The 21,428-nt window shown below is 57.5% G+C and overlaps 1 protein-coding gene across 2 annotated transcripts in view; it reads left to right on the top strand.

Moving 5' to 3' along the window:
- Positions 1-21,428, top strand: part of CRISPLD2 (cysteine rich secretory protein LCCL domain containing 2) — a 64,935-nt gene that overhangs the window by 13,657 nt on the left and 29,850 nt on the right. The window contains exons 2-8 of one of the 2 annotated variants that reach the window (XM_001499908.6): positions 1,804-2,117; positions 6,607-6,725; positions 9,448-9,580; positions 10,026-10,141; positions 14,223-14,323; positions 18,910-19,053; positions 20,756-20,816. In XM_001499908.6, coding sequence (XP_001499958.2) covers positions 1,878-2,117; positions 6,607-6,725; positions 9,448-9,580; positions 10,026-10,141; positions 14,223-14,323; positions 18,910-19,053; positions 20,756-20,816 — 914 coding nt within the window. In that variant the 5' untranslated portion in view covers positions 1,804-1,877. Of the gene's footprint in view, positions 1-1,803; positions 2,118-6,606; positions 6,726-9,029; positions 9,308-9,447; positions 9,581-10,025; positions 10,142-14,222; positions 14,324-18,909; positions 19,054-20,755; positions 20,817-21,428 lie in introns of those variants that run through there. The other variant, XM_023637428.2, reaches the window with a different exon arrangement.

Below are 21,428 nucleotides of genomic sequence, written 5' to 3' on the forward strand. Positions count from 1 at the left end.
GTTCCTCGGCTCCCTGCGCTGTCTGTAGTCAGCCCTGTCCCACTGGGTGGGGGCTGTGGGTGTCCTCGCCTGTCTCCCCAGCCCAGCTGGGAGCTCCGTGAAGCTGGGGACAGTGTCCGCTTCATCTTTGTATCCCAGGGTCCAGCACAAAGTAGGTGCCCAATAGAGGTCATGGGGTGGCCACCCGACTCTCCCTTGGGAGTCAAGCAGAGGTGACAGGTGTAAATGAACGCGCTCGCTCAGGTCTTGCCTTGTCCTTGGACGGGACGAACGTCAGGAGGAGGGCCACAGCTAGTGACCTTTAGAGGAGGTGAGACCCTGGCCCCCAGGGAGAGAGGAGTGGATAGCGTGATGGACAGTCCTGAGCCCTCAGGGTCATCCCACCGGCTCGAGTCCCGGCGTCCCCACTCCCCAGCCGCGTGGCCTCCGGCACGGTGTGTCTCCACTCTAAGCCTCAGCTTGCTCATCTGTAAAACAGGACGACAGATGGACCTCCTGGGTGGTCGTTAGGGTTGGAAACGACGTGCGTGAGGTCACCAGCCCACATGGGTGCTCAGGAATGGTTCTCGGAAGGGACAAAAGTCACAGTGGGAATGCACCTAATAAAACTCGGACCTTCGGGTTTTAAAGTTAGGAAGTGTGCTCTGAGACGAAGCCGGCCTTTCCTAAGACGTGTGCCCGGGAAGAAAGGTTAATAAGAGGTGGTATTTGGGAACGGGACCTGTAACCCAAAAAGCACGGAAGGACCATCGCCATCTTCGGTGGGTAATAAAAGTGAGGGGGTTTCCTGCGGTCGGCCCTGTCCATCCTCGAGGGTGCGTCCCAGCCCACGTGGCTGTGAGACCCTGCCCCACGGCCTCCAGCCCCGGCCGCGTCAGGTGAGGATGCCAGGGATGCTCTGTGGGAAGGGCAGCTCCAAGACCGGGTCGCAGAAGCCCAGGAGTCCCGGCCGCCATCTTCTGTCCCCTGGGCACCGCTCTTGGTTTTGTCAACCAACAAGTAACCATCCCGGTGCGGTCACTGGGTACTAACTACCCGTGTGAACCACTAACCCAGCAGCCAAAAGCGTAGCACCTGGCGTGTCTGTAACAGGCTCGTGGTCAGAGGCTGATGGAGGGCAGCCACGTGCTTGGTGGTTGAGCGGGTCTGCAGGGCAGGTTCAGGGATGCGAGAGGGGGCCTCCCTCCTTCCCCTGTCACTCTCCCCCACAATAAAATTGGCAGGTGGCTGTTGCTCAGCAGAGCGCGTGGCCGGGTCCCTGGCTGGGTGCTGGGTGCTGGGTGCTGGGTGACTGCGTCACGTGTGTGACAATCGTGAGGTCGTGCCCCAAGGGAGGCCGTGATCAGAGGAACCTTCTGCAAGGATCGGTCCGGGTTTGCCTGTCAACCACTTTTGGTAAACTGAGTCTTACTTCCCAGGGACTAGGAAGTTTGCTACGGACGCTGGTTCAAGGCAAATCCTTTGGTGATGGGAGATTACTTTATCCAGCTCTTTGGGGGCAGGAGATGGAATTTTGTTCAGGCCGTAGACCCACCTGAGGCCGGAATGAGTAGAAATGCTGACTCAGAATTAGAAAAGATGGTGACAAGAGAAGGTGAGTCCAGGAGAGATGGTGGCAGGACATCCTCTGCGGAATCCGGGCAGCTGGGCTGGCTGGAACCCCAGCTTCACTGCTTGGGACCTTGGTTCTTCGGCTTCTGTGGGCCTGTTTCCACATCTGCACGGTGGAGACGGAACTCCGGCTCATTCACTGCTTGGGCCGATGCGGCTGTGGGTGTAACGTCACCTTCTGCTTCCTTTCAGAGCCCTTGCGTGCCCGGCTCGGCCCCAGGAACCCAGGCTGCCCTGACCCCTGTTCTCTCTGCCGCCGTGAAGCCATGAGCTGTGTCCTGAAGGGCGTCGTCCCCTTGGGGCTGGTGTTGCTGGTCTGCGGAGCCCAAGGCTTTTTCCTGCCCAACGTCACACACTTAGAGAAGATGCTTAGCAAATACCAGCAGGACAGACCCCACTCCCGGGTCCGGAGGGCCATCCCCCGGGCGGACAAGGAGGAGATCCTCATGCTTCACAACAAACTTCGGGGCCAGGTGTACCCGCCCGCCTCCAACATGGAGCACATGGTGAGCGCGGGCACGCCCCGGGGGCTGGGGAGGCCGGGGCCGCCGTCTCGTGGTGTCCCCAGGCACCGGGATGTGTGGCAGGCTCAGGGGCTCCTGGCAGAGAGGGTCCCCTGCCTCTGTCCTTGACACCCCTGAAACAGACTCGTGGGTTCACGGTGCAGAGGCTGCCTAGTCACCAGCCCCGTCATGTCACCTCCCTCTGGCTCAGACCCGACACGGCCTTGACTTTCCACCAGGCCCTCCCGAGGGCGGAGTGCGGGGTCTGAGGGTGGCCACCTCCCGGCTGTGTGACCTCATGCCTCCTGGGCCGCTCTGAGCCTCAGTTTCCACTCTGAGAATCCCACGGGGCTCCTGTGACAATGTGATGAGGGGATGCGGTAAAACGCCCAGCAGAGATGCCCACGCCCGGGGCTGTGGTGTCACCGCTGTTATCGCACCGTCTGGGTCACCCTGCCCTTTCACTCTGCCTCTGGCTCTGAGGGCCGAGGGTGGGCCGAGTCCTGGCCATCGTGTGGAGGACTCGGTGCGGGGAGGGGAGCTTGCGTCCGCAGCGGGAGGGCCCGGCGCCTGGACAGCCCCTGACGAGCCTGTCGTGTGTTCCCGTTTCTTTATTTTGTGATATGTCGGGATTGGAGTTGCACTCTGGGTCTATACAGCCCGCCTGTGGAGGGAGCGGGGCCTTCCGCGGTGTTCCTGGGGCGCCTCTGAGCAGGGGCAGTGAGGCCAGGAGGGCAGTCCGAGGCCCAGCCCTCCACCCCAGCATCCACGGCCCCGCGCCACCTGTCTGCTCCTGTTCCCACCCAAACTGGTGGCAGTGATTTGAGAAAGTGTCTTGGAAACGTGGCTTCCTGCTCAGCCCTGTCTGCTGGGGCTTCGAGCTGCAGTCCTTTGAAATAGCCTCAGCATCGAAAGGTGGATTTTAAAACTCCAGAGAATTAAGACACCCCATTTTGAGGTTTTATAAGTGGACAGGTTCTGGAACCAGCCTACCTGAGTTTAGGTGGCAGCCACTTGCTGGCTGTGTGATTTTGGGCGGGTTACTTAGCCTCTCTGTGCTTGTGTTTCCTCACTGGCACAATGGAGACAATAAAAGCACCTTTCTCATAGGGTTGTTTGGAGGAGTCACTAAGAAAATGCACAATCAGTACTAAATAAATGTTAATATACTGTTGCTATTATTATTTTAGTAACATTATTTTAGTGGAGTGGGTCCAGCACTTGGTGACAGCATGCGGTCAGGAAGAGCCCCCTTGGGAGCCAGGCAAGGCTGGGTTGTTAGAGTTCTAACTTCCTGGCTGTGTGCCCTTAGGCAAGTAACTTAACCTCGCTTAGCCTCGAGGTCTTTTTGTCTGCAACAACGGAAAAATAAAACATACCCCAAGGGCTTTTGTGGGAATTAAGAAAGGAAACGTGCTGGTGCTCCCTGGCAGGTGGCAGGTGCCCAGATGATGGCGGCTCTAGAGGTACAGGCCCAGCCCTGCCCCTGGCACTTAGCGGGTGCTTGGGAAAGTTCATTTCCTTAATATCTGGTCCTGAGGGCTCCTTTGCACCTCCCCTGGGGGCTCCATGCTTGCCCCCAAATCCTGTTCCAGCAGGTACCATTAACCCATTTAGAGAGAGCGAAACAGGCACAGAGAGGTGAAGCCAGTTGCCTAAAGTCACACAGCCAGAAAGGGCAGAGCCTGGCTTAACGCAAACACTCTCGCCAGTGCATCTTGCTGCCCTGTTCCTTCCCCGCTCCTTCCTTGAGTGGTCCCTTCGAGGGGTAAAGAATGACCACGCGTGCCTTTCCTTTAGAGGGACGCAGACTAGTTGTGGGGGCAGGTCTCCGCTGGGAAAGCACAGGCTGAGTGGGGGGCGGGCAGGTGGGGACTGCAGGAGGTCAGTGAGAGGTGGCGTGAGCTGGGGACTAGGCCTCATGGTGCATGCATTCATTCATTCATTCATTCATGCATGCATGCGTGATTCCGGGGTGACGGTCAGGGCATTCTCACTGCGTGGAAAGGGCGCTGGCCAACAGGGTGTGTCGGCTGGAACAGCTCCCCACACAGCCACACCCGTGCCTGCCAGCCCCGCGCCCCTGCATTTGGGAAACATTGTTTTGAGGTCCTACTATGTGCCGGGCACGGCTGGAGCCGAGAGGGGGGGAGGTGAGGGGTGGGCCGGGATGGGCTGCTCGGCCTCCGTCGGGGAGGGAGAGCTGGGTTCTCGTGGACCGAGTCCTGCTCAGAGCAGATGTGAAGTCTGCACGTCCCCAGCCGGAATTCAAAAGCCTTTAGCCCCCCAGAGCCGGCCGGGCAGGGCTTTCTTCCCTGACCCGACCTTCGCCCTCCTGCTCACCTCCCGCCCAGCTGTCGGAGCGTTACGGACTCAGACCCACAGCGAGCGCGGTTCCTGGTGATCGTGAACCGAGGCGCGGGATAAACCGTGAACTGCTCAGAAGCCAGTGACCCTCGGTGGGGAGGTGGGGCGGTCGGCACCTGCACAGGCTCTGCCCACCACCCAGGATGCTGGGAAGGGCCTTTGCTGGCCGCTTCCAGAGGGGTCTTGGTGTGAGTGCTAGCTGCCCCCTGTCCCCGCGGCCCACATCTCCTGGTGGACAGTGTCTGTCCCTTCATGGGGCATCAGGAGGTCCCCTGCTTGGAGATAGATCCACTGACTTGGTGCAGGTGGTCTTCTGTCTTTTTTTTTTTTTTTTTTTGGTAAGGAAGATTGGCCCTAAGTTAATATCTGTTGCCAATCTTCCTCTTTTTCGCTTCAGGAAGACTGGCCCTGAGCTAACATCCGTGTCCATCTTCCTCTATTTTGTATGGGACGCCGCCACAGCATGGCTTGATGAACAGTGTGTAGGTTAACACCCGGGATCTGAACCCCTGAACCCCAGGCTGCCGAAGCAGAATGTGCAAACTTAACCACTACGCCACTGGGCTGACCCCATGCAGATGGCTTTTTAGGAGGTGATCCATGAGTCTCAAGACAGGAAGGAGAAGTCCAACCTCTGTGCACGATGGGGGTCTCCCACCGGGAACGAGGGCTCAGATCTGCCGAGATCTGCTGTGTAAAGGGAGCAGCAGGCAGATGGCCCCCCAGAAGGCAGGAGGTGGCTGCGTTTATCCACAGGCCTGTCCCCCACTGAGTGTGGCCCTGGAGGCGTTAACCCTCTGGTCCATTTCCGGCTGGGCCTGGGCAGTGGGGAAAGATCCGAGGCAGAAGGGGCACAGAGCATGGTGGGCACTAAAGGTGGGGCACTGTTGGTGAGAGAGGAGTCTGGGGGAACCCAGAATGTCCACTGTAGCTGAAAGGGGAGGTCTTGCCCATTTCATGCGTTTCATGCAGGACTTGCCCCCTGGATGTGGAGGAGTCTCCGTCATCTTGGCCAGAAAGATGCGGCAGGCCAGGACGAGGAGAGGGCGCAGGCGGCTTCGCCGTGGTCCCTACTGGGGTCCCGTGGTTGGTTTAATAGCCTCCTTCTCAGGGCTCTGCCGGACATGCTTTCCCTGAGCTGCCTCCGTGTGCCGGGCTGGGCTGCCCAGAGTTGGGGGGACAGCCCCTCCCTGCCACCAGCCAGAGCGTCTGCCCGTGACTCCGGGGGGCGGCACAGCAGCAGCTGGTGTGAGGCCCCGGGCGGGCAGCTGGGCGTCTGTCCCCTCAGAGAAGAGAAATGGCCCGCGTGCTCGGCGAACTGCGCTCTTTCCCCAGTGCTGTGTGTCCCAGGCCAGCTGGAGGCAGGAGGGGCCGCAGGCCCAGACCCCTGCCCACGCCCCCGAGTCAGGAGGGGCTGTGCCCTAGGGAGCAGGACCGGGCGAGTCGAAGGCGTTTCTTCCTACTTTTTTTTTTTTAATAACAGTAAAATATACTTAACCTAAAATTTACCATTCCGAACTTTAAAAAATTTTTTTTTTTTTGGTGAGGAAGATTGTCGCTGAGCTAACTTCCGTGCCCATCTCCCTCTATTTTATGTGGGATGCTGCCACAGTGCGCCTTGATGAGCAGTGTTAGGTCTACTCCTGGGATTTGAACCTGCAAACCCTTGGCCGCCAAAGCGGAGCCCGTGAACTTGGCCGCTATGCCACCGGGCCTGCCCCCCATTCCAACCTTTTCTAAGTGTTCAGTTCAGCGGCATTGAGGACATTCACACTATTGTGCACCCGTCACCACCATCCGTCCCCCGAACTTGTTCATCCTCCCGTTTCATGGATGGGGAAACTGAGGCTGAGAGGAGAAGTGACTTGCCCGGCGTCCCCGGCGAGTCAGAGGTGGGGCAGAAGCTCCGAGGGCAGCCTTGGGTCCGGCTCCTCTGAGCACTTTGCTGACCTGTCCCCTCCCGCTTGCTGGGCTAGGAGCCAACCAACATGCGCAGAACCCAGCGTCACAGAAGCCATACCCAGCCCGTGGGGTCTCCCGGGGCCCCAGGCGGGGCGTCACTGCATTTCCGGTTCCTACACCCTCCCTGATTCTGACCCGGTGCCCGTCTCTCCCCCCACTGCAGACCTGGGACGACGAGCTGGAGAGGTCGGCAGCGGCGTGGGCCCAGGAGTGCATCTGGGAGCACGGGCCCACCAGCCTGCTGGTATCCATCGGGCAGAACCTGGCCGTGCACTGGGGCAGGTAAGAGCTCCCGCGGCCCCCTGACCTGTGAGCTAGCCACCCCTGCTGAGCACCGACTGGGAGTCCGTTGTCGCATTTAGCCCTCAGATCACCCACCGAGAGAGAGACCACCCATGCCATTTGCAAGTGGGGAAACTGAGGCTCAGGCCCAGGGACACTTCCGAGTAACTGGCAAAATGGATGCGTGCCTGGTTGAGGACTCCAGCTTGGCGTTTGCATCCTGTCTGCTTGAAAGGGTTCTTGAGCCAGTTGCATCCAGCGGGAGGGTGGGAGCTGGCTTAGTGAGCGGGGAAAGCGGGAATGTGGCCTTGCAGTGGCCGTCAGTCCTGTCTTCTCCGCCCGCCCCCGCGTGTCTGCGTTCTGTTCTCTCGTTGGGGCTCAGCCGGGCTGCTCCCCCCTCACCTTCCCCTCCTCGTCCGTCCAGCCCCCCCGAGGCCTCCTGGCCTGGCAGCGCCTGCGCCCTCTTGCTGGACAGGGGCGCTCGGCAGCCGTCTGTTAAATGCCGCCCGCTGGCCTTCCCCCAAAGTCAGCTGGGCCATGTCACCCAGCACCCAAGCTGGCCGAAAGTCCCCCCCCGGGCTGAGGGCTTGTTTCATCAGAGCAGCTGGGAAAAATGTCTCCTGACCACTTAAGCCGTAGTGACCGATTTGTCGTTAGTGCCATGGAGTCGATTCCAACTCCTGGTGGCCCCTGCGTCCAGCAGAGCGGACCCTGCCTGGTCTGTCTGCGCTGTCCCCTCCCCCTCCGGGGCTCCGTCAGACGGTGCTCCCTGCTGTGCACAGGGTTTTCGTGGCCAGTGTTTTCAGAAGTGGGTGGCCAGGTCCTTCGTCCCAGTGTGTCCGGTCTGGAAGCTCTGCTGAAACCTGTCCACCGTGGGGGACGCTGCTGGCGTTGGACATGTCCCCTCACAATACAGGTCAGGGTTTGCCTGACACCAAACCCAGCTCTCTAAGGTCTGGACTTCAGCTTGACCCCCGAGCAGCTCCACCCTCCTCCAGGTCGATGCCCAGGCTGGGGACATGGTGGGTCTAGAGACGTGGCTTCATGGAATCGAATCAACACGGATTTTTCCTCTGGGGAATTCTGCTTTTTGTAAAATCAATCTTAACGATAGCATTAAAAGAAAATGTCTAAAGGGGAAAAAATCCAGCCTTCCACCGCCCTGCTCCAGCTCCGTTCGTTCTGCTGGCTCCTGGGTAGCGTCTGGCCGGGGGCCGGCATATTTTTACGCAGTTGTAACTGTGGCCAGGACGGCTTTTAATTCTTTCTTTTTTTTCCTTCTCATACAAGATCAAACGACTTTTCTCTTACAGAGCTGTCATGGTTATCGTCTCGTAAAGGCTGCCTGTGCGCCGTCAAGTTGACAGACCAACATTTAGCCGGTCCATTCTTGTAGCTTGTTTTTTTTTTTTGTTGTTGGCTCATTTGAGTTATTTCACTAGAATAACTCTGAGCACTAGGATTGATGGGGCCAAGGGCACAGACCTCCCCCTCTGGGTGAGTCCTGTTAACTCGCTTTCCAAGAGCACCCCTCCTTCGAAGGCCCCTCGGCAGCCGAGGGCCCTCCTCCCACGACCACCCAGCCTGGCCTTGGGTCTTCAGGAAAAGGGACGGGGTCAGGGCGGTGGGGGTCCTTCCGCGGGTGGCTCCCTTGCTGTGTGCGTGCCTTTCCCCAAGCTGGCCCAGGAGGAGAGGCCGTTTCCCGCCTCGTCACTGACTGCCACCGTCCCCTCCGGGCCTGACAGTCATTGTCACAAGACCCCTGACTGTCTCTCCCGCCGCAGTGCTCTCAGAAACCACCGGTGCCCCCCTGAGCCTTTTCTCTTTATTGAAACCACTTGTTTACACTTGCTGGTGACAGCCACCAGGCATTTGCACCCAGTTTATTTTCTCTCCTGGTAAGAAAATAACCGGTGCCAATGTGGCAGACGGGGCCGAGGCGAGGGGGCAGTGGCCACCCACGATGACCGGGGCTCTCCTCCTTACTGGGGGCGAGGGAGGGCTCCGGGGATAAAATCCTAGATAGGAAGTCTCCTAAAGGGTCTGCCCCGGGTTGGCAGCGCTCTGCGTCCCTCTGGGTTTCTGCGCCCTTGAGATTTCTGCCTTGTGGCTGCATCCTTGGGTCCCCCGGCAGCTGAGCAAGGAATCCAGTCATGACAATACGGAAACCTGAGGCTCTAGGTCCCTATTTGGGGGCTGACTGGGACCCGTCTGCCCTGTCATCCCCCAGCTTTCAGACCCTCCTGCTGTTGCGGGTGTCCCTTGCACGTCACCCATTCAGTTATTTCCTTACTATTTTTTTCTCTACGTTGACTTTCAATGGACTCAGATCTTAAATGGATTCTTATCTTAAGCGATAATATCTGTGAAATATGGGGTTCATGGGCAGCACAGATTTTCCCAAACGTACAGGGAAATAAATACATAATTGTTAACACACAAAGGACTCACTGGGGGCCAAAGTTCCGTGCAGACACAGGTGGCCTGTGGCCACCCAAGGACTCTCCTGGGACTCAGGGGCACTCCAGGGACGCCCAGCTGAGCTCCGGGCCAATTCCTTGGGCTTTAAGCACTTTTAACAGGTGCTGGTTGGGATTTGGGGCTGTTGCTCCCGAAGGAGCCCCTCTTGCAGCCTGCCCCGGGGGTGGCGGGGCTGCCAGCGTGGTCTCCGTTGGCTGGGTGTGTGGCAGCCGGGACGTAACAAGCTGATCTGCCCCTGCAGGTATCGCTCCCCCGGCTTCCACGTGCAGTCCTGGTATGACGAGGTGAAGGATTACACCTACCCCTCCCCCGACGAGTGCAAGCCCTGGTGCCCCGAGAGGTGCTCAGGGGCCATGTGCACCCACTACACCCAGGTAACGCCAGGGGGATGGCCGTGGCCTCGGCCCGGTGCCCAAGCCCATCACCCCCCAGCCCCGCGGGGTCACTGCCCAGGTGGAGACCAGCCCCATCTGTGCTGTCATTGCTTTAATACTTTCCTTTAATTTGGTGCCACTCAAAGTATAGCTGGTGGGCTGAGCTGTTTGTGACCTGTTCCCAAGGACGGAAACTGAGAGTAAGCACTAGAAACTTCCATGGCAATTTTACATTGCTGGGGCGTTTTCCTGGTCTGTGGTTTGGTTTTGTTTGTTCATGTTTTGGTTTTGTCTTGTTTTTCAAACAAATGTATGGATCATCAGTGGGTTAGGAAAAAAAATCTGGTCCTTCCGCTCTTGCCCCCCATACCTGATAGACGCAGCCAGATGAGGTCGCCCTGGTGTGCCACCCTTGAGCTCTGATGCACAGATGTCATCTTTTCAGATTGTCTGGGCCACCACCAACAAGGTCGGCTGTGCCGTGAACACCTGCCAGAGGATGAACGTCTGGGGAGAGGTGTGGGAGAATGCGGTCTACCTCGTCTGCAATTACTCTCCAAAGTAAGGACAAGCAACATGGTTTTATGGGTTGGGATGTGTTTGCCTGCCATGAAGGACCCAACTAAAAGTGGCTTAAATGGGGAAATCTCATCATTATTTCTTGTAACACGGTGTCTGGAGGTTGGTGCATCCAGCTTAGCTTAAGAGCTCAGCAGTGTCAATGAAGACTCAGGTTCTTTCTGTCTTTCTGCTGTACCATCCTCTCCTCATGGTCCCGTGATGGTTGCAGAGCACCAGCCATCACATGTTCCCAAGCAGAAGAGAGGAGAATGGTAGAAAAGGTTTTCTCTTAGGCTTTCTCACCCCTGGCTTACTTTCTCTTTATGTCATTGGCCGGGACTAGGCCACTCATGGACCAGAGGAAACAAGATTGCCCTAATTGACTTCAACCAAATGACATTGCCTTAATTGGCTTCAACCAATGCAGTTGTCCCAGTTGGCTTCACACGTCATCCCTGGGACTACCTGAGCCAGTCAGAAGCAGGAAGAGCTGTTGGCTGAGCAACCAGTAGGGTCTGCCATAGTGGTGTTTTTTTTTCTCTGAACGTATGCGGCAGATGGCCCTCCCCCTACAGCATCCTGATATCATCCCGTCTCATTTATCCCTTTCCTCCATCACCTCCATCGCTCATCAGACAAATATGTGCTGATTCTCGGAGAACTGCTCACCCAGTGCACAGCCTGCGATTTGCGTGCTGGCCGCCGGCCTGGCCGCCATCCTAGCACCGTGCCCTTCACACCACGGGCCCTTGAGGCATGTTTGCTCAGTTTCTGGAGGAAACAAGGATGACCTCATTTATTTGGTCTGGGTCGGGAGTGGCCGAGAGAAGGTGGGATGAAGGGGGAGTTGCTGAGGCTGGGAGGAAACAGAAGCTCCGTAAAGCACGTGGTGTGCCCGTGGTGGCGGGGTCTCAGTGGCCAGCGGGATAAGGGTGGGAGACTGTGTTGTGCTGGGGACGGACGCAGGCCCCCGGCAGGAGCAGGAAACTGGTTCTCTGTGGTGGGCTTCCTGTCCGAGTGGCAGGTGGGGAGTGAGGACTCATTCGATTCGCTCTTTTAGTTTTTATTTACTTATTTTTTGAGGAAGATTAACCCTGAGTTAACGTTTTCTGCCAACCCTCCTCTTTTTTTGCTGAGGAAGACTGGCCCTGAGCTAGCATCCATGCCCATCTTCCTCTACTTATATGTGGGACGCCTGCCACAGCATGGCTTGACAAGCGGTGCATAGGTCCGTATCCAGGATCCCAACTGGTGAATCCCAGGAGACCAAAGTGGAGCATGTGAACCTAACTGCTGCACCACCAGGCTAGCCCTCGATTTGCTCTTTACATAAAAAAATATACTTGAAGTCCCATCAGAAACGCAACTCTTCCTTTCTTTAGCCCCCACCCCTTTTCTTGAACAAAGAATAATCTACATACAGTAGAATATACTAATCCTAAGGGCCCAGCCTGATAAATTCTCACACATATTTGTGTGTATTGGCCAGCTTGGGTCCCATAACAAAATACCGCAGCTGGGGGCTCCACCAGCAGACGTTTGTTTTCTCACAATTCTGGAGCCTGGTGTCCTGGCTCAAGGTCCTGCAGGGTCCGTTCCTGGTGAGGACTCTCTTCCTGGCTTTCAGACGGCCGCCTTCTCCCTGTGTCCTCACGTGGCCTTTCCTTGACCACACAGAGGGAGAGAGAGGGAGAGAGAGAGAAAGGGGGTGAGAGAGAGGGAAGGAGAGAGAGAAAGGGAGAGAGAGAGAGGGAGAGGGCGGGGAAAAAGAGGGAGGGACAGAGAGGGAAGGAGAGGGAGGGAGGGGGAGAGAGCTCTCTGGCATCTCTCCCCAGGTCATTAATCCCATCTCATCAAGGCCTCGCCCTTATGACCTCGTTTAACCTTAATTATCTCCTTGGAGGCCCCATCTGCGAATATAGCGACCCTGGGGGTTAGCGCTGCAGCATAGGAATTTGGGGACACAGTTCATTCCTCAGAATCCATCTACGCCTGTGTAACCCCTCCACATCAGGCCCGTGAACATTTCCAGGGCCCCAGGAGGCTCCCAATGCCCCCTGGAGAGGCCGCCTTTCTGGCCTCTCTCCCCGCCGGCCCGTCTGTCTGGTCTGGACCCTCCTGTGAGTGGACGGGAGAGACACACCCTCTTGTGCCCAGGTCTTCCTCTCAACCCCGTGTCTGTGAGACGCGTCCCTGGTACGCCGTCAGTGAGCCTTTCTCTTTGATTTCTGCGGGGTATCCGCCATGTCCAGTCTGAGTCCCTGGCTGTGCAGGACACGGTCCCAGGCCCCCGGCATGTGGGCAGCAGCCGAGAGGGTGGGCTCAGCTCCCTGCGGGTGAGGCCAGGGGATGGAGTCTTGTACCTCAATGTCCTGTGCGCGAGGGGAGGACACTTACTCACAGGCTGTGGAAGGTCGGGCGTGTCCGGGGCAGGGCGTTGGCGGGCCTGGCCCCCAGCCACACTCCACAGATGCTATCCGAGTGCTATGGCCCGGGAGCGTCTGAGGGTGGCGTGTCTTTGAGGAAACGTGGAACCCCAGGTGTGCTGGGGGAGAGGGACGAGCCCGTCCCGGAACCCAGATCGGATGGAGCCCTGGAGGCTCACGCGGCAGTGGACAGGTCGGGTGGCGCTCTTGGTCCCTGGGCTATGGTCCGCGTGGGGACTCACCCGAAGACACCTCCAGAGTCCCCAGCAGCCTGAACGGCCCGGCAGAGGAGGTCAGCCGAGCGGGGGCTGTAGCACAGGTGGAGGTGGGGTGTGTGCCAGGACGGTCCCCGCCCGCCCTCTCACCTGATCCCCACGCGGCCCTCAGTGATGCCACTCCGCTATTTTGAGCCGCCGGAGGGCAAACAGAGAGTGTGTTTTCTGCAGTTGTCTTCCGGCCAACAGCAGCAGGACCCCGCCCTGGCCTCCCTGGAAAGCCGTCAGCATGTCACCCGGGCAAGCCTGTTGATTTAGCAAAGGCTGGGAGAGCACGGAGCTGCCCCGGGAGCAGGGCCCGGGCGAGGGCGTCCACACAGTCGCTCCCTTCATGCTCACGACAACCTCCCGCCATGACCCCATCTCAGAGGGGGAGTGGGCGGGGGTCCCAGCCAGGGAGTCTGCTCTGTCCTGCCTGGCTGGAGGAGGCTGGGGCCAAGCTGGGCCTGGCAGCGAGGCCCCAAATCTCCTTCCCGAGTGAACAAATGGATGACTGGGGCAACCACGAAGGAAGTTTCTAGAACAAATCACAGAGACTGGTCCCCAGTCACTCGCTGTTCCGGCTTGTGCTGCCAAAGGCCTAGGGGCTGTGAGACAGGCTTGGGAATTCTGGCACCACCTGCTACCTGGCCCCTGCAGCAATCCCAGCCTGCGGCCTCCGGTTTTCCTGGCCTGGGAACTTCAGAGGGAGGTGATGGCATCTGGGATGCCCCGAGGAAGCTTGGTCCAGCCCCGAGAGCAGAGTGTGGTCAAAGGCTCTGAGCCCCACAGCCTGGGTTCAAATCTGAGCCCCTCCACTCATTCTCTGTGTGACCTCAGACAAGGCACTTAACCTCTCTGAGCCTCAGTTTCCTCCTCTGCCAAAAGGTTGAATTCCAGCCCATCCCTCCTGGGGTGTTGGAAGGGTGGAGTGACCCGGGCTGGGTATGGGGTAAGAGCTCAGTAATCACGAGGTACCCCCTAGAACATGCTGGCTTTTACTCATTTGAGAAATGGCTTAAAAGGCGTCCCAGCAGCTTTCTAGTGCAGGGTGGTTGGGGCTGGGGTCAGGGGGTAGCTGACAATGTTCTGAGGTGTGGGAGGGGGAGCAAAAGGGTCGATGTGGGGCCGGTGGGGTGTTGGCACGCACACTAACGCAACAGGACAAAGATGCCAGGGAGAAAGACGTGTCGTAGCTCCAGACTGGGGTTCTTCTAGAATTCTCCAGCCTCTCTGTGCACAGGAGGGACCCAGGGCAGCTGCCTTTCCCCCCTGACACAGCGCACCCCTTTCCTCTTCCCCTCTGGGTTTGGGGCCCCGAGAGGCCCAGGAAAGGAGAGGCGCAGCCCTGGGCCCTCGGGTGGCGGCCCCTCCTGATGGGTGTCTCTGCTCTGTCTTCAGGGGGAACTGGATTGGAGAAGCGCCCTACAAAAACGGCCGGCCCTGCTCTGAGTGCCCGCCCAGCTACGGAGGCGGCTGCAGGAGCAACTTGTGTTACCGAGGTAGGAAATGACAAAAACCGCTGGGGACGGGTTTCCCCTCTGGTCTGCAAGCCATCCAACAGCTGCCACAACCGGGGAGAACCAGACAGGGATCCAGGGCGCCCCCTCCCCGCCCAGAGCAGCCCCCCCAGCAGCCTTGTGTGCGTGATGAGCCGGGCCCCATCTCCAGACTTGGGGCTCAGACCCCAGCTCCCTGGGGACCCGCGCCACCCCGGGATGTCCCACGGTAGGCTTCTGCCCCGTGCAGTGTGGACCCTGGCACAGCCCTGCCCTCGTGGGTGCTCACAGTTTGGTATAAAACAGACAACAAACAAGGAATGAAAACAAGTGACATGACTGTGAGCTCCAGGCCAGGCAGGGGTGGTCCCTCCGGGAGGCTGGACACCTTCCCTCCCATCCTGTCGGCCCATCGGCCGCCCCCTGTTTACGTCTTTCTCATCCTTCCCCGACTTGTCGTGAACGTGGATGATTCCCCCCACCCCCGCCCGGGCTCGGCCGGGACCAGAGCTTTCCGAGGCCGCCCGCCCATTCCGCCTACTCCGCTGCGTGTGTGGTGTCGGCCACTTGGGATGTCCCCACTTTCTCCGCTGCTATAAATAATGCACGTTTTCCGTGCCTGAGCCTCTTTCACCTTTTGGAATATTTCCTCGGCTCCGTCCCAGAAGGGGCACACCTGGGCCCACGGGGCTGACCACGTGTCTGTGGCCGAGCTGGGTTTTCACGTGGCTGCATCACCAGGCCTCGTGAGGGCTGAGAAGCCCCTTTCAGCAGGGCCGGGCAGGCCAGGGAGCAGCCCTCGGTGCCGGGCCTCCCCTGCCAGGGGGCCGTGGGGTCAGGCCCGTGGGCTCGGGGAGGAGCAGCAGACAGGCCAGGGCAGGGGTCCCCTACTCCCAGCTGCGCCTCTCCCTTGTCTTGGAGAGGGGCCTCCCCACACCCATCTTTAGTGAAATCTTCCTGGCTGTGCCCCCTCTGGTGCCTGGATTCACGAGACAAGAGTGAGTTTGACGGTCCGGCTTTAAGAATATCGACCTGCCACTTGCCAGCGGTGGGCCCGTGGGCAGGTCGCTTCATCCCCCTGAGCCTCAGTGTTCCCGTCTGAAAATGGGGGTGATGGTGTCGACCCCTGGGGGCGTGGGAGGACTAGAGAAGACTGCAGGCTGAGGCTGACGCGCAGGCTGGTCAGCTCCCTTCCCCAGGGTGCCAGTGAGGCGGGTCTGGGGCCACTGTCCCCAGAGGCTCAGAGCCTGAGTGCTGATGTGGGGAGCGAGGGAGGGACGCCCGCTGGGGCTTCTCCCTGGGTCTCCCCTTGTTCTTTGCTCAGCCCTGACACGTCACAACGCTGCTTTTGAAGTGCATCGGCCCCTCCGGGAGGGGGCTCCCTGGGTGCACCCAGGGCGGTCCGGGTTAAGGGCAGGCAGAGCGAACTCATCTCTGCCCTTCCTGCTGTGTGTGCTCGAGCATACTGCTGGCTTTCTTTGAGTCTCAGTTTCCCCGTCTGCAACAGTGACAACAATGGTCCTTCCCTGCGATATTTGCGTGGAGGCCACAGCGACAAGGGTGTGAGTTGCTGGCACAGCAACCTGCACATAGTCAGTGCTTTACCAACACGCTCTTTAGCTCCTTGGAGAAGTGGTGGCGGAGGGGTAGGGCTGCACTGATCACCTTGCACGGAACCGTTCCTCGCCTGGTGGGGACCATTGGCCTGCGCCCAGCCTGGGGCCCTCATCCATCTCAGGAACCTGGCAGACATCTTCTCCTCCTTGGAAACACAGCTCTGGTGTCACCCCTCCTCCAGGGAGCCTTCCCTGACTACTCAGACAGGCAGCACACCTGCCTCCATGCCCTTACTGCACCCAGACTCTCTGGGACCCCGATCACCTGTTGGAACCGCCGGTTCACTGTGGGGCCTCCGGGGCACGTAGCAGGTGTGTTCTGCATGCTGTACGTATACCCCCTAAACCCACAGAGGGTCGTTTTAAAAGAACAGATGCCCACCAATATACCCTAGATGCTGGCTTACCCACCCAGAGAAGCCTCTGTGCTTGTTTCTTTATTTTTGGTGGAAAATGCCCAACTTCGCCTGGCCGGCATCCCAGTTTTCTTAGCTAACTGTGTGGAAAGTGTCCTGGGAAGCAGCTTATCTGCGTAAGCTCCTTAAGTGTTACTGAGGGTGCCTGGCAAAGCCTTGACCTGTGATAGAGAGGGCGCAGGGATAAGGATGGGCCGTAAGAGCCGTCTCCAGCCCTCCAGCCCGGCTTCGGGGAAAGGCAGTTTGACTCCCAGCTGTGTGAGCTTGGACAGGTTGCCTAGCCTCTCTGAGCCTGTTTCCCCATTTGCCTCCTCGGGCCATGAGAGGATGACGCCAGAGCATGCCAGGGAAGGGCCTAGCCGGCGGGTCATCATCTGGTCCGAGTTCAGTCAGTGTGAGCTGTGAGCTTTGTTACCACTCAGAGAACCCGGTGGGAGTCTGCAGAATGACGTAAGCGACGCGATGCGCCCCGAGACCCCTGGTCAGCAGCTGGACGGTCACCTTGCTGTGAACTCCGGCGCCGAATTTCGCCAGGCCTGCGCTGGCCCCCACGGGGGACCTTAATTAGCATGTGCTCAAATACAGCCCGTGCGCTGGGGGAGCCTTTGCCTTTTCATGTGTGCGTCTGACGGGGAGGACCGTCTGCCCGTTTTCTTAAATAGCGAGCCCTCAAATGCTTTAGGCTGCTTCTCCAGACTATACTCGGCTAAATAAAGCCGCGATTATGAGCTATGAAAATCCGAAAGGCCAGTGGAAGAAAGCCCAGCTTATTCCAGAGGCAGCTCGGGCTTTCAGTGAAGGGCAAGGCTGAATCACCACGTTGACGGGCAGGGCAGCCCGAGCCTGCCGACGCGCCCACGGCCTTGCAAACCCAGGTCTTCCTAAAGATTCCACCTATAGCTTCGGGCTGCAAATGGTGTTTTCACAGTTCCCTTCCTGATTGTCTTTAAACTGCACTGGGACTTTTTTCCCCTCCCCAAAAGAATTCAAAGACAGAATTCTTTGGGGTTTTCGATGATCCTTCAGTCAGTGAATTTCGTTGAGCAGCTACTGTGTGCTGAGAGCTGGGTGTACGGGGACGAGAAGCGGGCTGGCTCCCGGCCTCAGGGAGTTTACAGCCGGTGGAAGAGGCAGGTGGCCGTGAAATTGCAGCCGGGATGTGCTGCCCGGGAGCAGTACGCGGCGGTCCACGAGTCCTGATAAGGATGGAAACAGGACTCAGGGTTGCCGTTGGTCCCCTGGCTTAGATCCCATTCATTCTCCTCTGGGGACTGGGTTGGCCCGGGGCCTGGTTGTGGGGTTGGGAATCAGCTTCCAAGTATCCCAGCCTCGAAAAGCATCGGGGAACCACTCCTGTGGATGCTTGCGTCGCATAGACACGAGACACGTGGTCTGCCCCTTAGAGAAGGAAGATCATTGCTCTGAAGGGGAAGTAGGAATAAGGCTGGGGGATTGACAAACACTTGATGGGACTTGAATTTTAATCCAGTGACACAAAGAGGCCTGCGAGGGGCCTCACTGGTCCTCCTTGCAATCGTTCTTACCCAAACCCCTTGAAGTCGTCTTCACTGGAGGAGCTCAGAAGGCAGGGCTTTCCAGCTCTGGCCACAGACATCTGCAAGGGGTGCGAGTGTGTGCTGTAAAGATGCCGAGGGCCCCGCAGGGGACGTGCACATCAGCTCACCTTTGATAAGGCCACTCGAGCAAATTAAAACAGCAGTATTTGCTCTGCTTTGGCTGGAATTTGGTCTCCTGGTGGCCTGATGACAGATTCTGGTGAGCAGTTAATAGTTGTCTTTCCTGATGAAAACTGGAAGATAAATAAACTAAGTAAATGCAGTTTGCTTGGTTAAAATATTTTCGAACTTAGGGATCATGGTCATGGTTGGAGAAATAATATTTGGGTGGGAAAAAGATTGGGACCCAATGAACCTTTTTTTTTAAACCGGGTGTTCCTGGCAATGTTATTGGGCAGCGAAACTTCCATGCGGAGAAAGGAGTTGGGTTGGTTAAGAGATCTTGACTCGCGGGAGTGGAGAAGCGAGTGGGATGTGCTTGGTGAGGTCCAAGGGCACTGAGCACAGAGGGTTGGGTCTTCGTGCCCCATAATGAGCACGTCAACAGGGAAGACCCTCCCCCATGGAAAAGCTGGGGCCGGAAGGACCTCCGGGAACACAGCTCCGGTTTGGGGTCGGAGGATGTGGCAGCTTCCTGAAGCTGCTGCTTTGGGTGGAGGGGGCTGTGCAGGGGGAGATGGGGCAAGAAACCATGATGCTGATGCAGGGTTGGGGGGCCCTGGAGCCTCGGCTCGGCCCGCTGCTCTCGGGTCCAAAGCAGGCGCAGTGAGTGAGAGCCCGGCCGCCTCACCCGGGCTGGGGGACCTCCGCCCGGCCAGCGCTGCTCTGACATGTCACTTTCTCTTTGCCGCTGAAATGACTCTTTGTGGAAGCAAACCTCAGTCAAGTTTAGTTTCCAAATTGGTCTTTTTTTGCCCCAAAGTGCATTTGGTTGAATCCCAGTATGTTATTTTTCCTTTTTCTCCCTCTCCACTATTAAGAAGAGACTTACGACCAAAAGCCCGAAACGGACGAGATGAACGAGGTGGAGGTGGCTCCCGTCCCTGAAGAGAAGCACGTCTGGGTGCAGCCGAGGGTTGTCAGGCCCACCAAGCCCAAGAAGACCCCTGGGGTGAACTACATGAGTGAGTCGGCTCCGTCCCCTGCCCCCGCCTGCCCTCCAGCTGCCTCAGGAAGGGCCCCGTTTGCTCTGGGGGGTGGGGTGGGGGGGAGCTGGCGGGCTGAGAGGTCTCCAGGTCAACAAACAGCGGGGAGCAGGGTGGGGTGGAGTTTGCAAAAGCACAACCTGAAGACATTTTTAAAAAGTGGTATTTTTTAAGTCATTTCAAAAGCACGCAGGGGGCCACCCCTGTGGCCAAGTGGTTAAGTTCATGTGCTCCACTTCAGCAGCCTAGGGTTTCGCTGGTTCAGATCCTGGGTTCAGACCTACACATGGCTCATCAAGCCATGCTGTGGTGGCATCCCACAAAGAAGAACTAGAATGACCTACAATGAGGGTATACAACTATATGCTGAGGCTTTAGGGAGAAAAGAAAAAAAAAAAGAGAAAAAGAGGAAGATTGACAGCAGATGTTAGCTCAGGGCCAATCTTCCTCACCAAAAAAAGAAAAAGAAAAAAAGCATTCTGGGAGTTGTGCTTGGGTGGCATTCCCCGCCCCCCCCCCCCAGGCACGTATTTTAAGGTTAGACCTTGTCTTTTCCAAGGGGACCTGGGCTGAAATTAGGTTCCTTTCGGAAGCACTGGCCTCCCTGAGGGAGAGTTCAGAGGGCTTCTTTCCCTCATACTGGCTGTGACTCGGACGTCACTGGACTCTTGGAGATTGATTTGTTCATCCATAAAATTGGGGCCACAATGCTAGTACAGGGTTGCCATGAGGGTTCTTTGTGGTAACGTGGGCCACTCCGTGTCTTTCCCCCAGAATTTCCACCTGTTTGATCATTCTGTAGCTTTCTTGGCCAGGAAATACGCTGATGCTGTCGTTTGTCCAGAAGGTCAAAGCGGTTCGTTCCACTGGGTTTTTTTTCTTTTTCTTCTTTTTTTTTTTTTTTAGGAAGATTAGCCCTGAGCTAACTGCTGCCAATCCTCCTCTTTTTGCTGAGGAAGACTGGCCCTGAGCTAACATCCATGCCCATCTTCCTCTACTTTATGTGTGGGACGCCTACCACAGTGGTGCCATGTCCACACCCGGGATCTGAACTGGCGAACCCTGGGCCGCTGAAGCGAAACGTGCGCACTTAACCGCTGTGCCACTGGGCTGGCCCCAGTTTTTTTTAAATAATGTAAAATTACAAAATAATGTATGTCTTTTTGTCAAACTATAACGCTAATCCCAGATTCTGATATGTCCCTATCAAATAAACGAGGAAGGAAAGCTTGCAAAGGCATCTCGGTGTAGGCGAGGGGAGACAGGTGAGAAAGGCCGGTCCCGCCTCACAGTCTGGGTGAGGCTTGTAGGTCCTGCTCTCCAGAACCCAGGGGGCTGCGGGGCCCTCGGTGTGTGCCAGGCTTCCTTCCAAGACAACATTGACCTCCTCATTTAATGCTCACAGAAACAGTGACCACTGTACGTATCCCATCATTTGTAGCTGAGTTGAACCTCAGAGAGGGGAAGTAACGTGTCCAAGGTCACATCACTACTGTGAAGTGGTGGATCTGGGATTCGAACCTCACAACCGAGGCCTGCTGCCATGGGGCAGTGCTCCTGCTCTCGTTATGGCATGCATTCCAGAATGTTCCAGAAAGTTCTTTGGAGTCGGGGTGGGGTCTGACTCAGACTCCTCCTCTTGCTTCTTTCCGTGACGTATATTTCTGCGTTTCTCTCCTAGCCCAAGTTGTCAAGTGTGACACCAAATTGAAGGACAAGTGCAAAGGGTCCACATGCAACAGGTAAGGTCCCGGCCGGGTCCCTCTCTCGCGGCTGCCTAGCCCCCTGAAGCACCTGCTGTGCCGTGTGGGTCGTGTGGTCAGTCAGTTGACGGCCACCAGAACCAAGCTGGGTAGAAACCCACGGAAAAATGGTACCCCGTACTTTTAGCACAAAAGTGTGCCAGATTGAGTGGGGAGTAACTCCGCTTGCTTCGTGCCATGAATTAGACTGACCACAACGTCTCAGCATTTCCTCTGACTGCCACCATTCAGTGAGGGCTTGGCCCGCAAAGATGATCCATTTCTGTCAGCCCGGACCGGGGTTCCCCAGCCTTGGCACTGCTGACATCTAGGGCTGGATGATTCTTTGCTGGAGGGCGCTGTTCTGTGCACTGTAGGATGTCGAGCAGCATCCTTGGCCTCGACCCGCTAGATGCCGGGAACACCCTCCCCCCTAGTTGTGACGACCAAAAATATCTGCAGAAATTTCCCGAAGTCCCTAGAGGGGTAAAATTGCCCCCAGTGGATAAGCTTTGACCTACAGAGTTGGCTAAGCTCTGGGTCTCCTACCTGGACATGTGTTCCAGTCAAGTATTTCATCCCCACTGGGGAGGAGGTGCTCAAACTACAGAT

The sequence above is a fragment of the Equus caballus genome, chromosome 3, assembly GCF_041296265.1.
Source record: "Equus caballus isolate H_3958 breed thoroughbred chromosome 3, TB-T2T, whole genome shotgun sequence".
Taxonomy (NCBI): domain Eukaryota; kingdom Metazoa; phylum Chordata; class Mammalia; order Perissodactyla; family Equidae; genus Equus; species Equus caballus.